Source organism: Anolis carolinensis, chromosome 4 (assembly GCF_035594765.1).
Source record: "Anolis carolinensis isolate JA03-04 chromosome 4, rAnoCar3.1.pri, whole genome shotgun sequence".
NCBI classification, from domain to species: domain Eukaryota; kingdom Metazoa; phylum Chordata; class Lepidosauria; order Squamata; family Dactyloidae; genus Anolis; species Anolis carolinensis.
Window position 1 is genome coordinate 150,203,728 of NC_085844.1, and position 18,674 is coordinate 150,222,401.

The window sequence follows — 18,674 nt, forward strand, 5'->3', positions numbered from 1 at the left end:
TAATGAGAGCAGTAATTGTGCTTTCCTCATGACAAAATAGCCAAGGCCTACTAAATGATTCAGGTATATATGGCAGAAAATTCCACCGCTCCCCTTTCCTATGAACAAAAAGAACAACAAAGAGAAGAACTTTTCTCTGCTCTTTCATAAGAAACTAAATGTGCCAAGAGTAGCCTTCACCTTACTATGGCCTTACATGATAGAACTGCCCTTATTATGCGAAAATTTCAGCACTCAGAGAAGTCCCTTTTTTGTACAATACCTCCTAGATATACTGCCATTGGCTGAAAGATTCTGGGATAAATGAACTTTTTCCAAGCTCTGAATAAAACAATAAGAGATTTCTGGGCAGAGAAATGTGGTGTTATAGTAATTTCTCATTAGTACTCTGCAATGTGGGGAGCATTCATGGCACAAGAACACCAGGGTAAATTTGTCCCTGGATTAAGGTAAAACAGGGGGATTGCCCATGAACATCTGTAATTCTTATCACCTTCATCATGAGAAAATGCAAAGGAATTGAGAAAGGACTCAGGGAACCTGAAGGACACTAAAACCATGAGATTATAATAATGAAGAATTCTTCCAATTAAAGCTATTTTTTGTAAATAATTTTTATTGCAAGGTTTGTAAGCAACAATGTTACATTTTCTTAACAACTAGTTATCATTTTTGATATAGTAAAAATAGATAAACAACAAAGGGAGAAAAAAGGGGGAGGAGGGAAAGGTTGGGTCAGGCGGGTAGCAAGAAAGGAAGGGAATGAAATGGAAGGAGAGAGAAAGACAAAAAAGAAAGAAACAAAAAAAGAAAACAAAAAACAAAAAGGTGTAAACACAGTTGCTATAATTTCCTACTACTTCCAGAGCCCATACCATGGCACTTTTTATTTTATCCCTTTATTTTATCCTCTGTAATTGCATAAATACCTATACATTCACCCTAGGCTTCTCAATATTCCAATTTTATTTACATATTTATTTTTTCTTTTTGTAGATAATCTATTAGTGGTTTCCAATCCGTTTTATTATTTGTTGAACTATCCTGGGCCAGTTTTGTGTAAGGAGGTCCATGTTCATAATGTCCAATACTTTAGAAATCCATTTTTCGGTACTGGGAATTTCTTCAGTTTTCCATCTCTGTGCCAATATACGGTAATTCTAGCTGCTGTCATAAGATATAATATAATTTTATCAGTGTTTTTGTCTACAATTAAAGCTATTAACTATGTAATGGAATGGAGTTTATCAAGGATAAAACATACCATAAGAAACAAAAGACATTTCTGAAGCTGATGAGACTAACTGGATCCAGATGGTGATGGTAGATCTGTTGAGACTCTGGATTTAACTGTATGATTGATTGATTGATTGATTGAAGACTGATAGAGTTTTTCCAGCATTTTCTACATGAGCTGCTGATTTATTCATTTATTATGTATTCCGCCCTTCTCATCCCAAAGGGGGCTCAGGGCGGATCACAACACACACACATACATGGCAAGCATTCTATGCTGTTAGACATACAGGACAGACAAACAGATAGAGCTATATTGGCATTTTTTCCAACTTCAGTGCTTGGAGGTACCTCCCCGCTTAAACGGTACCTAATTTCTCTACTCACAGCTCAGCTGTTTTCGAACTGCTTAGGTGGATAGTCAGCTGGGCTGATGGTCAGGTGCTCACTTTGACTCAGGCTTCGAACTTCCAACCTTATGATTGGCAATGATCTATTGCTGCTGGTGGTTAATCAGCTGTGCTAGAGCCCAGCCTTATAGATCCCCTTATTTGGAGTCTAAAAAATTACAAATGTGATGCAAATACTGGGGGCTCATCTGCACTGACACCTAAATCTGGGGACTGAAGCATTGCAGCTCCAAATTGTGCATGTACTTTAATATTCTTTTTCTGAACTGTGGGAGTAGCAGGAGCAGAGTCCAGACCATGCAGTCTGGCTGAAGCTGTTCATGCCACTCCCAATTGTAGGACCAATGTTTTAGAGAAGTTCTAAAGTCTTTCTTGACTTCTGCTAATATGGAGTAAAATTGTTTTTTTTTAAATTGACAGGAAGACCCTGAATGTCATGTGGACATCCAAGAGCAACTTCTGGCCCTATTTGACCCAAGTAGACATGCTCTCAGACATTATGTGAGACAGGATTTTAGAGAAGATCTGAATGATAGAATCATAGAATAGTAGAGTTGGAAGAGACCTCATGGGCCATCCAGTCCAACCTCCTGCCAAGAAGCAGGAAATCGCATTCAAAGCACCCCCGACAGATGGCCATCCAGCCTCTGCTTAAAAGCCTCCAAGGAAGGAGCCTCCACCACAGTCGGGGGAGAGAGTTCCACTGCCGAACAGCCCTCACTGTGAGGAAGTTCTTCCTGATGTTCAGGTGGAATCTCCTTTCCTGTAGCTTGAAGCCATTGTTCCGCGTCCTGGTCTGCAGGGCAGCAGAAATCAAGCTTACTCCCTCCTCCCTATGACTTCCCCTCATGTATTTGTACATGGCTATCATGTCTCCTCTCAGCCTTCTCTTCTGCAGGCTAAACATGCCCAGTTCTTTAAGCCGCTCCTCATAGGGCTTGTTCTCCAGACCTTTGATCATTTTAGTTGCCTCCTCTGGACATATTCCAGCTTGTCAACATCTCCCTTCAACTGTGGTGCCCAGAATTGGACACAGTATTCCAGGTGTGGTCTGACCAAGGCAGAATAGAGGGGGAGCATGACTTCCCTGGATCTAGACGCTATACCCCTATTGATGCAGGCCAAAATCCCGTTGGCTTTTTTAGCAGCCGTGTCACATTGTTGGCTCATGTTTAACTTGTTGTCCACAAGGACTCCAAGATCTTTTTCACACGTACTGCTGTCCAGCCAGGCGTCCCCCATTCTGTATCTTTGCATTCCATTTTTTCTGCCGAAGTGAAGTATCTTGCATTTGAGATAAATCGTCAATATTAAAAACGTGAAGACAGAATTGTTGGAGGCTGAAATACAAGGGTTTGGGGAAGAAAGAGGAGTTGATTAATAGAGGAATCTGTACAGAAGAACAACCCCAAGTTGATCAATTGGAAAGATTCATTTGTAAATCCAAGAAGAACCATGAAGATGGTTTTGGATTTCAAAATAGGCATCACAGAGCAAAGAGAGAGGAAGGAGAGGCTCATCTCAAGATGATGTGCATGGAATCTAGTCATATGAAAAGTATATCCAAGAGAATGTAATGGAAGGATTAGCCTGTAAAATAGAGGACTGAAGCATATTGACTCAAGATAATTATCTTTGAAAGGGGGATTGGAAGGGGTTGGCTATAGCATTAAAGTGGGAAAAAGGGCGACTGAGAAGACTGCGGGGTGGGAGGTGTGCAAGGCTATGGAGAAATGTAAGAATTAAATTTGAAATGAAATGGAAGGAATAAAGTTTGACTGAAGCCAGTTTATGACACTTGATCACAGGATTTATGACACTGGAAAATTGGATGTAGATACGACTTTTAAAATGATTTTATAAAGTGGAATAGGATTGAAATATTGGAGTTAAGCAATGAATACAGAATTGTTTTATAACATGTAATAGATTTACAAGATTAGTATTATGTAACCATATTAGTAAGATGATGTTAGTATTAAGGACATGAACACTGAATATTATTTAAGGCAATGTAAGAGAAGCTAATGATTTAAATTGCTTGTCAGGTCCATAAAATTAATGAGTGATACTTTAATTTTAGATATGTTAAGTTTGGAAAAGGGGAGATGTTTTTGCTTGTTGAAAGGTAATGAGAGATAAGGGATAAAAATAAGAGAATTGTCGGATTTTTAGAAAGGAGATTGAAATAATTATAGTGTTATATAACTACTGTTAGTAAGAATGGGAATCGTTCTTTAGCTAATTCTTTAATCATTAATCTTTATTTTTATTCTGTCTCCTCTCTTTTCTTTTCTTTGTTTTTCTTTGTTTCCCCCCTTTTCTTTATACAGTATATACTTGTTGACATTTAGCATATTTAGAAACTTTTAAGACATTTGTAAAAACAAGAGATAGAATAGGCAAATTGATAGTTGAACAAGGATTTCAACTTGGGTATTCCCCACTCTGATCACAGCCTTCCAATCATTATATCACATTCACTTTTCTTTTCTTGGCTCACACCCACATCACCAATACATAATATTTAATGCAATTTAGTGTTACTCCTATTTGTTGTTGTTGCTGTCATAGTTGTAGTTGTGTTTTTTCAAGTTATTGTCAACTTAGGCCATTGGTGTCCACATGAGTTTACTATTGCCTTTTCTTGGGACTGAGTGGGTGTTCCTTGTCCTAGGTCTTTCAATGGGCTTCCACAATTATGTGGCATTTGAACCCCGATCTCAGGAAGTTCTAGTTCAACATTCAAACCCCTATATCACCTTGATCTGAAAATCTAGTTTTGTCTTTTAGCACCTATATAAAACCCATTAGGTGGTCTTAAGCAGTGGTTCTCAACCTGTGGGTCCCCAGATGTTTTAGCCTTCAACTCCCAGAAATCCTAACAGCTGGCAAACTGGCTGGGATTTCTGGGAGTTGTAGGCCAAAACACCTGAGCCCCACAGGTTGAGAACCACTGGTCTTGAGCATGCAGCAATTTGATGTACCATCTCTACCAGCTGTTATGAAAATAAAACCAGGATCATCTAATATGGTATCTTGACCTCCTTAGGTAAAGGAGGGATATACATAAAATGACTGATCACCAGTAATCTGATAAGCAAACAGTGCCAGTCATGAAGATCCATTTCAACAAGCACAAGGCCCATTATCCCCTCTTCTCTCAGGCTACAAAGAAATGTGTATTTGTTGCAGTTTGTTCCATAGGTGTTAACTGACAATATCTGTAAAGATTTGATCAGTGTTATAGATTGTGTCTTGTCATAATTGCATTTAATTAATCTAGAGTCACCACACTGCTGTTTACATTAATTGCTCAGATAGTCATCAGTTTTCTCTTGTTAAGATTCATTCTTTTTTCCTTAATGCATCAAAAGAGATTAGCAAATTGGAGGGAGATCATTTTGTTTTCATCCCCTCCCCCAGGGGAATTAAAATCAACCCTTCCATCTCAAAGATGATTCATGGGATTTGCTTTTTTATTTTTGTTTGACTCAAACTGCATTCTTTGTTCCACTGGGCCTATTTTTAAAACCTTTGGCTCTAGAATCATTAAGTTGTCAGATGATATTATCTGGGTTTAAGAACAGGGCATCTGTCTCTAAGCAAGCAGACAAAACAAGCAATCTCAAAACAGAAATGTCACATTTCCAGTGGAAGTTCTATAGGGATCAGGGCAGTTCCTGACTTGATTCACTGTGAATAGTTTCAAGATGGATTATATTGAGCTTTTCTGAGGAACAGGTATTTATTTACAGTGGTAGCAGAAACATTGCTGAATGCCAGAGGTTTTTGAAAAAAATGTAGCCTTCCTATATAAGTCATCTGAATTTTGAGATCTTTGGGGAAGGCTCTTTTTCAGTCCTATCATCATCACAAGCCCATCTAGTGAGGACACAGGAGAAAGCCTGTTCTAGTGAAATTCACTTCTACAGGAGGCTGGACTGGTATCCTCTCTCTACCTAGATTTTCCTGGGAGGCAATGGTTTTTTCTTTATTCCAATGGGCTCTTAATGATTGATTCGTTGCAGGGATCTTTTTATGGGATGTGTGTGCCATTGTTTTTTTAATTAATATTTTGTGAAAGTTCATAGTTGTTAAATGTAGAGATGTTTTGATGTGATGATTGTTAAATTAATTATTTACCTTTTTATCTTCAGGTTTTTGTTTTTAGCCTTCATTAGACATTTTGGTTTCACTGCAAGGGCCTAGTATGGTCCCTTCATATTGCTGATGATTGTGATTTGAAAATATGTTTCATTGTGAAGGAGCCATTCTAGGCCCTTGCAGTGAAGCCAAAACTGCTGGTGAATGTTAAATTAACAATCAGCAATTGCTCAGGCCAAAAATGATGGAAGGAAGGATTACCTTTCTTTCTCTGATTTGGACAAGAGTGTGGCAATGGACTGGCAGGTCCTCTTCTCTGCCTCTTGTCACTTCACTCTGTATCCCAATTCCAGCATTGGCTCATGTAGAAGTTGATCTAGGTTACTAAGGGTGATCCTTGTAAAAATTAAAAAGAATCCAACATATACACGATCTTACACATAAATCTAGACATGGTTTTCATGTGGATACATGAAGAAACAAACTTTCAAATCAAGTTATTTTCAAGCTATTTGTGAAATCAGTCTCCGTGTCTCTAGAATTATGGTTACCTACCTGTAACATAAGTAGAAGACCAAAAACACATGAAACCAGATGGAGTTGACTAGAATTGCTGCTAATAGAGGTCTGAAGAAATGCAAGATTGTAATCCGAGAAACCAGCTTGAAAGCATCTGGATAAGAATCAAGGGAACCGGGACTCAAAAAGACCTTGTCGTGGGTGTCTACTACAGACCTCCGAGTCAGGATGAAGGACTTGATGAAGCTTTCTGTCAACAGCTGACCAAACAGGCACAAAGAAGAGATATAGTAGTCATGGGCGATTTCAATTATCCCGATATCTGCTGGAAAACAAACTCGGCCAAGAGTACAAAGTTCAACAAATTCCTCACTTGCCTTGCAGACAATTTTATGGTCCAGAAGGTAGAAGAGGCAACAAGGGGATCAGCAACTCTTGATCTAATCTTAACAAATGTGGAAGACCTGATCAATACAGTTGAAGTGGTTGGATCCTTAGGGGCAAGTGACCATGTGCTCCTGCAGTTTGCAATACAAAGGAATGCTGAAACTAAGACAAGTCAAACACGCATTCTGGACTTTAAGAGAGCTGACTTCCAAAAAATGAAGGAATTACTGAGCGGCATTCCATGGACGCCAATATTAAACAACAAGGGAGTTAAGGATGGATGGGAGTTTTTCAAAAGTGAAATACTCAAGGCGCAAATGCAAACAGTGCCAACAAAGAAGAAAAATAAGACAAATGCAAAGAAGCCAGAATGGATGTCCAAAGAACTTCTAACTGAGCTAAAGCTCAAAAGTGACATGCACAAGAAGTGGAAAAGGGGAGAAATCACCAAAGAAGAATTCAAACGTATAGCCAACACCTGTAGGGAAAAGGTTCGCAAGGCTAAAGCGCAAAATGAGCTCAGGCTTGCCAGGGACATAAAAAACAACAAAAAAGATTTTTTTGCTTACGTTGGTAGAAAAAGGAAGAAAAAGGAGGCGATAGGGCCACTGCAAGGAGAAGATGGGGTGATGGAGACAGGGGATAGGGAAAAGGCAGAACTGCTCAATGCTTTCTTTGCCTCGGTCTTCTCACAAAAAGAAAGCCATCTTCAACCTCAGCAACCTGGAATGGACGAAGGATTGGGGGAAATCCAACCCCAAATAGGGAAACAAGTTGTCCAGGAACACCTGGCCACTCTAAACGAATTCAAGTCCCCAGGGCCAGATCAGCTACATCCAAGAGTATTGAAGGAACTAACGGAAGTTATTTCAGAACCTCTGGCAATCATCTTCGAGAGTTCTTGGAGAACAGGAGAAGTCCCAGCAGATTGGAGGAGGGTGAATATGGTCCCTATCTTCAAGAATGGAAAAAAGAACGACCCAAACAATTACCGTCCAGTCAGCCTCACATCAATACCAGGCAAGATTCTGGAAAAGATCATTAAGGAAGTGGTCTGCAAACACTTAGAAACAAATGCGGTCATTGCTAATAGTCAACACGGATTTACCAAAAACAAGTCATGCCAGACTAATCTGATCTCTTTTTTCGATAGAGTTACGAGTTGGGTCGATACAGGGAATGCTGTGGATGTAGCGTACCTGGATTTCAGTAAGGCCTTCGACAAAGTCCCCCACGACCTTCTGGCAAACAAACTAGTTAAATGTGGGCTAGACAAAACTACGGTTAGGTGGATCTGTAATTGGCTAAGCGAACGAACCCAAAGGGTGCTCACCAATGCGTCGTCTTCATCATGGAAAGAAGTGACAAGTGGAGTGCCGCAGGGTTCCGTCCTGGGCCCGGTTCTGTTCAACATCTTTATTAACGACTTAGACGAAGGGTTAGAAGGCACGATCATCAAGTTTGCAGACGACACCAAACTGGGAGGGATAGCTAACACTCCAGAAGACAGAAGCAGAATTCAAAACGATCTTGACAGACTAGAGAGATGGGCCGAAACTAACAAAATGAAGTTCAACAGGGACAAATGCAAGATACTTCACTTTGGCAGAAAAAAAATGGAAATCAAAGATACAGAATGGGGGACGCCTGGCTTGACAGCAGTGTGTGCGAAAAAGACCTTGGAGTCCTCGTGGACAACAAGTTAAACATGAGCCTACAATGTGATGCGGCAGCTAAAATAGCCAATGGGATTTTGGCCTGCATCAATAGGGGAATAGCGTCTAGATCCAGGGAAGTCATGCTCCCCCTCTATTCTGCCTTGGTCAGACCACACCTGGAATACTGTGTCCAATTTTGGGCACCGCAGATGAAGGGAGATGTTGACAAGCTGGAAAGCATCCAGAGGAGGGCGACTAAAATGATTAAGGGTCTGGAGAACAAGCCCTATGAGGAGAGGCTTAAAGAGCTGGGCATGTTTAGCCTGCAGAAGAGAAGGCTGAGAGGAGACATGATAACCATGTACAAATATGTGAGGGGAAGTCATAGGGAGGAGGGAGCAAGCTTGTTTTCTGCTGCCCTGCAGACTAGGACACGGAACAATGGCTTCAAACTACAGGAAAGGAGATTCCACCTGAACATCAGGAAGAACTTCCTCACTGTGAGAGCTGTTCGACAGTGGAACTCTCTCCCCCAGACTGTGGTGGAGGCTCCTTCTTTGGAAGCTTTTAAGCAGAGGCTGGATGGCCATCTGTCGGGGGTGCTTTGAATGCGATTTCCTGCTTCTTAGCGGGGGGTTGGACTAGATGGCCCATGAGGTCTCTTCCAACTCTACTATTCTATGATTCTATGATTAGAAGTCTGGGAACTCCCTCAAACTGTACCAGCAGAAAAAGGGCTCTGCAGGATCAACACTTCTCCTTATCTTGGACTTCAGAAAAACAGTAGGGGAAACATGGAGAAGAAACATGAAACACAAGATAGCTATCTAGGAGCCAATGAAAAATAAGACATGCATCATCCCCAAAAGGGTCAAATTTATACAAAATATTTATAGAATGGTTTATATGCATAGACGTGTATTCAGAAATTATTACTGTAATTTAAACAGAAATGCACTCTCATCTGAGTGAAAAAGACTTGGACCAGATGAGCTGTGGTCCTGTTCAGTTTGCTCTCTGGGTGTTAAATATGGATGGTCAACTTCAAGGCCTTCCCTGGCCCTCTTTACAGTACTTTCTTTTAAAGTAGACTGGGCAGTTCTTCAAAGAGACCCAGGTTTAAATAGAAGACTGACCTTTGACCAACCTTCAAACAGGTTTGTACTCTGAGAACATACAGCTACTCTATTGGGATCATCAGCATTTGAACTGTTACACCCCAACATTTTGGAATCAAATGCTCAGGTCCTTCAGATGATCTTTTGAAAAATGAAGGTACATCATACTGCTTTTTCAGTAGCTGGTAATTCATGCCATTCACATTTTCTGCAAGCTGAATTGCATCACATTCTATTTTTTTTTAACGAATACATGCCAAGAAAGGGGGGGAAAGTGGCAATGATATTTCATCTATAAGTTTATTTTCATGTTAAAGTAACAGTGCTCCCGAATCTTTTCTAAGAGGCTTTGATTTTTATCTTCCTCTTTTTGGTGCCTCTTTCACTATGAAAAAATGCTCATCGTTCACCTTGTTTGACTGTGTACGTATGTTAAGTTAATTCATGGGACACAAAACATTATACTTGCATCTGGTGTAGCATTGAGGTGTGGGAGGGGGTAGGGAGGGAAATAATGCTGTAAATGAATATGCAATATTCCCTAATTGCAGAAGCGTGAAAAATGGAAAAGTAGCCTTGAGCCATTTCAGTGAAGTCCATCAGGATTTTAAAAAAGAAACTACAAAAGACTCGTAATTTCCAGTTGAAAAATAGTGATATTGTCCTCATCTTTTAATATATATTGCTCAAATGAACATTTGTAAATGCCAAAGACGTGTAAGCACAGCTGTTGGCTCTCTATGCTTTCTGCGTTTCATAATTGCAAATATGTCAGAGAATACATATAAGGACATCAGTATTGCTACACATACAGCTGGTATTCCCGTATGCTTTATCACAATTTCCCATTTCAAAGTCAAGAGATGGAGGGGAACATCTCAACTGTAATTGGAGCATCTAACAAATGGTGGATTTCAAATTTTGTTTATAGGCCTCAAGGGTTTCTTAAAAATGTATCCAACAGGTCTTGATGAGAAACCAAAAGCAGTTACTGTTTTCCTAGAATAGATTTGTGGAATACATCTGATATTCCTTTATTAATTCATATTATTTCCAAGAGTGCCAGACCATCCTTTGGAAAAATTATCTAGTAGCATACCATAAAGATAGTAAAACTTTTTGAGTTGAGGGATTGTAGAGTATGTTACACTTATTTATTTGGTAAGGTTGCCATTTGAGTACGGATCTAGACACTTTCCATTGTTTTTGAATGTATATTTTCTTACTGTATATTGGATTGTTTGTCAAATAATTAATAAAATAATTTCAAAAAAGATAGTAAAACAAAAGTACAATATAACCTACATATACACAAAGACTGGTATTTGTGGTTTTATTTATCCAAGTCCAACACAATATGCCATATCTAGGCATTTCCAAAATGGTTTTATGGTATTCTTGGGCCAGAAGTTCATCATTTCAATAAAGTTCACTATTATCCTTCATTGTGCATGTGAAGTCCAGGGATGTATCCCCTTTGGATATGGGGTTCAGTCCGGAAAAAATAAAGGCACATACAAACTGACAAAACAGCAATCCAGTAAAATAAGGTAAACATTCAGAGTTTAATATCAATCACACAGTAGATTGATATTAAATGGTGGAATAGCTGAGGCAAAGTAAATGTTTTCATGTTGTACTGAAATAATATCAGATTGGTGTCAGTCAGGTTTCTACTGAGGACATTCTATCCAAGGAATTCCATGACTGAAATATTAGATCTATCACCTCAGATGTTCAGGAAAATCTCCATAATTACTTATTATTGGCCATATCATGCAAACCTTATGAAATACAGATCTGGAGGACACCAAATTCCTTTCTCTTGCTCAAGTTTAACATGGAGGCAATATCTGATGAGCTTTGAGTGATCAACTATGTGCAGGAAGGCTTCTATGGTAGAAGCTGTTATTTTAAGAAGCCAGGTCTCAAACTCTCACTCAGTTATAGATAACCATCAGCAGGCCATTGACTGTAGTTTTGCAATATCCCCTTTAAAAATAAATGGAAAATGGAATGTTTTTGATGACATTCCATGGTATAACCTCCACTGCTGAACAGGTCTCACAGTTAGGAAGTTCTTCCTAATGTTCAGGTGAAAACTCCTTTTCTGTCATTTGAAGCCATTGTTCCACGTCCTAGTCTTCAGGGCAGCAGAAAACAAGCTTGCTCCCTCTTCCCTATGACTTCTCCTCACATATTTATACATGGCCATCATGTCTCCTCTCAGCCTTCTCTTCTGCAGGCTAAACATACCCAGCTCTTTAAGCCGCTCCTCATAGGGCTTGTTCTCCAGACCCTTGATCATTTTAGTCACCCTCCTCTGGACGCATTCCAGCTTGTCAACATCTCTCTTAAATTGTGGTGCCCAGAATTGGACACAGTATTCTAGGTGTTGTATGACCAAGGCAGAATAGAAGGGGAAAACTATTGTCTTCATCTATGTATGTATCATAGGTTTATTATGCAAGTCTCATTGCGAAGGCACATCTTTCTGAGGAAAATCTAATTGTTGAGAAACAAATGAACTAATCGCAAGGAACACATGTTTTCTTTCACATTTTATATAGCAATCCACTTTTTCTCCTTTGCCATAATAAGCCATGTATTTGCTTTCCAAACATAAATGCCAGCAAACTTCTATTTAATACAGGTTTGTCTTAATGTATGTGTAACCTGACAAGGGTTTCTCTCGAAGAAAAAGATCTGTAACAAATGCTTGAAAAAGAAATTATTTTATTCTCTTTAAAAATACAGTACACAGCAGCATGTCTCTTCCCCACCCTGTTACTGCTGATTCACAAAGAGATAACATGATCAGTTAAACCCAAATACTAGGCTGTTATAAATCCTGAGAGACAGACTCAGTTACATGCTGTTTTTATGTAAGACAATATGTTGAAAAAGAATAGTCTTTCTTTTAACATAAAAGAGTCTCTTCCTGAATTTATGAATCAGATATAAAACCTGCAGAATTGCTGTACTGCAATAACCAATTGAGGATTTCTCTGAAATCCTCATTGTGAACAATTTCACATAAGGTGGATCCTAAATAGCTAGACCAAGAAACGCAAACATACCACACATGGTGAGCATATGGGATATGCTATGATTTATCAGACATGATTGATTGTTTAACAAATGATAGATGTAACACACATTACACTACCATAGTTAAGGGCTCGATTCTTTCCTTTCCATGAACACTGTGTTCTTTTTAAAATCTATTTTCATTTTTAAACAATACACAATATATTTTAATTTTTGAGTAACATCTGTTGCCCGATTCCAAAGGAGCACAAACAGTGGTGGCTGAGAGTGACCTGCTACTCCAAGTTTTGGTTACCTTTCAAGGCACTCTCCAAGGTGCTGAACCTGTTTTGAAGACTATAGTTGAGAACCATGAACAAGTCCTTTAAAATCAGAAATAAATATTGAATTATTTATTATCATGGGAGTCCCCAACTGCTGTTGGACAAAGGAGGGGACAACTGGAAGTACAGAATTTATATTATCCTGAGAGACAAGAGAAATGATCCCTTTCAGACTCCTGCTAATAAATTATATTCAGACTGCTGAGTCCTTCCCATCCATGGTGTGAAACAGATCCAAAGGTGCATCTAATCCCTGAAAGAACCATTATATAGAAATTGACTTGGGAATCAAGCTGTATGATCAACAAAATTTCAATGCATAACATGGGATTTTTGCTGGACTTTATCCACACTGCAATTAGGCCAATGCCATAAGTGATTGATCATTACAAGAAACATTTTTTCCCACATGTAGGAAGCTAACAAATCATAAATTGTGACTACTATTTTTGGCCACAGACTAATATGTTATCTGCACTGAGATTTTATTTTTCTAAAGGGGAGTAGGAAAGGCAGCCCTACAGCCAATATCTATATTGCATAAAATCTCAAAGGGCCTGTGCCATGTAATTGAGATGACTGTGTAAATTCTGTCTTCTGTTGATTAAGGCAGGATTTAAATCAGGAAACATTTGACCCCCCAACTCTTGAGTTTCCTAGCCAGCATGCACAACATAGGGTATTACAAAGACACTTGTCCAGACTATTTAGGGTCCAAAGACTCCCCTTTGATTTCATGGATTATGCTATTTTGATAACAATAAAAAGTCCATGGCATACTTTAGCTGAAGCAAGACATCATATTCATTGTATTTTTAAAGAACTGGCAAATGGGCATAAACTATAATAGAATGTATTTTATACTTTTCTGTCTTGCTGCAAAACACAGTGAAGTACAGCCCCCCTGGGCAGATCTTGGTCAGCTGATTATCAAACATATGACAATCTTTCTTGGCTTTTACCATCTCTATCTGTACAAAAATTGTAGAAATTGTACTAGTATAAAAAGCTGGCTTGTGCCAAAATCAATGTATTTGTTCAAAGTGATTAATGGAAAGAAAATCCAATCTGACACATCGGGGGGGGGGGGGGGGAGGAATGGCATTAGCTGAGATTATACATTGCCACCAACGATGTGTAATTTTATATATCTGTAACAAAGTAGTAGAGGTCCAATGAAACTATGTGAGTCAATTGTAAAGATGTATGACAGGGCAACAGCCAAAGAGCCCTGGTATGCAATGGATGTCAGTTTGGTTCCAGGTGCAATGCACATCCATCAGTCTTGCAGGTATTGTTGTGCAGCCGCCACTATCACATGGCAAACTTACAGCAGTCCCTTGGTGAACAGCTCAATTCTCTTTCCCTCATACACAAGAGCGCTTATTTTGACATAAGTCTCCAACAGAATGCTAAACGTCATATGAAAATATCTATCTCCAGTTCTGGACTATCATGGCTAATCAGGTCACAGACTGTTGATTTATAGATTTGTTCTAGTCACACAGTGTGAAGAAGTCATTAATTTTTTATCCCTTTGTGATTAGAGGGGGGAAAATATGTACAAAATTGTCCACTATATGTCTTTTCTTACCATTTCTTGTTTATCTTCTTATTCTACCCATATACTTTCCTAGCATATTCAAAATAATTCCTGAGATATAGAATATATAACTGGAAGGATGACAATACTTTGGTTAAGTCTCTTAGCATTTTAAAGATCACTTCTCGTGAGTCCTTTGAAAATTACATGCACCACCACTATCACCACTCTCTTTCTCTAGCACTTCATATTGAAGAAATTTGTGGAGACACGGTTTATATTTTGCCTGCAGCTGCAGTTGACAGATAATGTGATATGGCCTTTATTTACAAACCAAAGTCCCATTTTGAAGAATGGTTTCACTTATCTAGAACAACGATCCTCACACTGTAGGTCAGAGACAACAATACAGGAAGTTTGGCTAGAGAACAAGTTCCATTAGTGGAAGAGTAATGAGCCACGTCACCAAAATTAGAGGTTACAACTGATGATGCCCCCAACCCCAGCAGTGCCCCAACCAAAGCATTTCTGAGGCACTGGAAATTGAGATGCTGGGAAATAAGAAACACAGCAACTCTGGGTTGAAAGGTGCCTTGGGAATACGTAGCTTAGAGACCACTTGAGGTCCTGCAACAACTGCTTGTCTGAAGGAACCCTGAAGTTTGTAGTATGCTGTGGACCATTTCCTTGCATTGTGATCTCCATTGCCTTGGAAACTTTTAGATCAGATGACTGCCAGGCTGAGAAATTAGGTTTTCAGAGATTTTTCAGTTGTTCATTATTCCAAATATGAATCCTCATTAGTTAGGGCATTGTAAGCTTAGTTTACAACATTATGCTGACCAGGACATCAGCCACTATTTCAAATTTTGCATTATCACTTCCATCTGGGTCACAACCTGTCCCTGGCAGTGGCTTCTCCTTTTCTGAGGTAGAGAAAAACGGTGGGAGGATGTCAGGCTGACAGAGAAAGAGAGGTGTCTGGAGGGAAGAGAGGCCACTACCATAGAGTAGTCTTCCATTAGATATAAATACAACACTTTATTCTTACAAATCATAAGCCACCCTCTCACCTAAAGCCACATCCCCATGCTCTGGAAAACTCTGGTATTATAGTAATGCAGAGTCTAGAGGTGTGGAGACATATGGAGCATCTACACTGTAGAATTAATGCAATTCGATACTGCTAACACTGCCATTACTCATGCTATGGAATCACAAGAATTCAAATGTTTACAAGGCCTTTAACTTTTTCTACCAAAGGATATTGTTGCCACATCAAACTACAAATCCTGGGATTCGAAAGAATTAAGTCATGGCAGTTAAAATAGCCGCCTTGAGTCCCCTCCAGGGTGAGAAAGGCGGGGTATAAATGGGGCAAATAAATAAATATCTGCACTCTGATAGCTAGAGCTGTCTCCAGACAGCCCATACTTTCTTGGTATATGGTCTTATCAGATTGCATTTTAGATCCTAGGAGCCCCCAGTGGTGCAATGGGTTCAACCTTGTGCTGGCAGGACTGCTGACCGAAAGCAGTTGGAGGTTCAAATCGGAGAGCAGATGAGCTCCCTCTGTCAGCTCCAGCTTCTCGTGTGGGGAAATGAGAGAAGCCTCCCATAGGATTGTCTTCTGGGCAACGTCCTTGCAGATGGCCAATTTTCTCACAGCAGAAGCAAGCTGCAGTTTCTCAAGTCACTCCTGACACACACACACACAATGAGATCCTTGTTCTCTGCAGCGTAGATCCACTTTTACTCGTGTCACACTACCATGACATTAGATTTAGATACCTCACCATTAAGTTCTCCATAGCTTTACTCCTGATCCTATACCTAACTGCAGTTGTTGCAGAGTGGACACTTTCGCAGCATCCTATACGAGGCACAGTAAACAGAGCAGGGCTATTCTAGTTCACCTGCTGATCAAATGAAACACTATCAAACGAAACCCCAACCCACCACACAACAGGCCAATGGCCAACTTCAGGTGCCTTATTGAGAAACTTTGATAACTAATCCTTTCATTTCCCTGAAGAGCTTTATTTTCCTAAGCTGAAGAAAGATTCTTAATGATAACCATTTCAATGCAAGGAATGGGGACAATGCTAAAAAAAGGAGGGTGGGGGAGAGGGAGGGTGGGAGGGAGAAAAAAAGAGGGAGGTCACTTATGCTGGGAGTCCAGCCCATTCTGAGCACTACTTCCAATACATGAGACAATCCAGGGCCTTAGGGTCATTTTTGGAAATGGGTCTTTGGCTATGCCAGATTAATGTTCAAGTACCATCAATGGACAGCAATCATTTTACTTTTATGTCACAAAGTAGTAGGGGGAACAATTCCACCCTAGATGAATATGCCAGGACTAAGAATAGAGCCATTAACCTTCAATGAGAGAGTGTTAATCATTAAAATAATAGGATATCCCAATGCCTAAGTGTTCTCATTTCTAATCTTAACTACAGGCTACACTGAAGACATCCAAAAACTACAAAATCAACTATTCAATCACATGAAGTCAGGAAAATTTCCAAATAAATAATCTGTTTCAAAATTATGATACAATACTCATTACAGTATAAATTGGCATGTTTTTCTCCAAAAGCAGAAGCACCAGTCTTAAGATATAAATGTGGTATGTGAAATGCATCTAATATGAAGTGCAAACAGCATTTTAATACTGGGTGTCATTTTTTATATAAAAAAGGTGTGTACACTGAAATCTGTTTGAATGGGAACAATTGACATGCTGAATTTTTAAAAAATTCTATAAAGAAAAGTCCAGCATAATTAGATTTAATGGTATACTGTCAGATACTAATATGGCTAAGTAAAAAACAAAACAATAAATATCCCCAGAGAAGGGAAACCATATATTTATGTGACGTGCCCAGGTACACTCCTTCCCAATAATTTCCCCCACCCTGGATCCCTAAATGGTGCAATGCTTTTTGTTGGAAAATACTCTTTGATATTTCAGGCATATTCTTCATAGGCTGCTGTAAATTTTAATGCTGCTAAATCTGGCCCTCAAACCAGATGAAGTTTCTTTCTGGTTTATATTCAAAACATTATCAGTTATTATGAGTGAACTGTGAAAAGAGATGATGTCCAATGGAGCGAATAGACCTCAGTTTCGACATCATGTGACTTCTGCAAAGGCCGTGATGTGGTTCTAAAAAAAAAGGGAAAACACAAAGACGAAAACAGTTAGAAGTCTGTAACTGCAAAAACAATATCTTTCTCTCATTTGATTCCCATTAACAACAACATGCTCGCCATCATGTAGATTGGAGAGGATGCTCCCATACTTTTCCAGAATATTGTTGCATTATAATAGTACGATCATCCATACCTGTAGTAAGTCTCATACACTTTATAAAAGTCTTCATACATTTTAGAGCCTAAATACATTTGCTGGGGTAATGCAAATGTGTGGGAAGGAAAAGGGAGTAGGAAAGGAATGTTTTTGAGATGGACGGAAATAAAGGAAAGGATACTTATCCCTCTCACAGTTACCAGACCTACAGTTGTTTCCCTTATGTCCAGAATGACATCCAGTTTTTGATTAGTCAGAATAGTTTATTGTAACAATCAAACTTGAATTGTTTTCATGGCCGAATCATCAGGAAAGCAAGGGATTAGGTAGCTTTCCATCCTCCAATACCTTGCTTCCCTCTGCCCTCCCCCCACCCCAGGCAATACATTTAGTCAGCCCTATGTGCTATTATATGCATTTCCTGAACATGAAATTCTAAGCAGGTAACTTGGATGCAATTCAGCAAGCATTTTAAGAGCTAACCATCTTCCAAGAACCAAATGCCACAGATTTTCATGGTATATCATACTGTATTTCTCTCCTAATTCTGTTTTAATTCTGCATTTCCTTACTCTTTGAATGAAAAAACATTTTTCAATATTGTAACTTTTTAATGCATTTTGGGATGCTGAATTAAAAAAAATGTTGTATTACACACAGTTCTTTCACAAAATTCATTACTAATTACATTCAGTCACATAAACGTCCAAACTGTACATGGAGCAAATCTGATATTAATTTTGGATTTAGATTACCAAATTCTTATAAAAATCATCTAAAATTAAAAACATGTTTATGACTTGCAGTTTTGCAAGTCTGTGCCACATCATACAGAATGAAAGATCAAAATGTCAAATATGGCAGTACATACAAAAACATTCCAAAAAAAAATAAGTCCTCTATATTGTGCTACTCTTTCTTCTGATTCAAAAGAGGTTTCACCTCTTTTCTTAATGCATATTTCCACAAAAAATGTCAGGGTTAATACAAAATTGAAACCCTCAAA

The 18,674-nt window shown here is 39.0% G+C and overlaps 1 protein-coding gene across 2 annotated transcripts in view; it reads right to left on the bottom strand.

Moving 5' to 3' along the window:
* Positions 1 to 12,154: 12,154 nt before the first annotated feature.
* Positions 12,155 to 18,674, bottom strand: part of plppr5 (phospholipid phosphatase related 5) — a 182,563-nt gene continuing 176,043 nt past the window's right edge. For both annotated transcript variants that reach the window (XM_062977987.1, XM_008109228.3), the window contains one exon: positions 12,155 to 17,524. In XM_062977987.1, the coding sequence (XP_062834057.1) occupies positions 17,492 to 17,524 (33 nt within the window). In that variant the 3' untranslated portion in view covers positions 12,155 to 17,491. The remainder of the gene's footprint in view (positions 17,525 to 18,674) is intronic.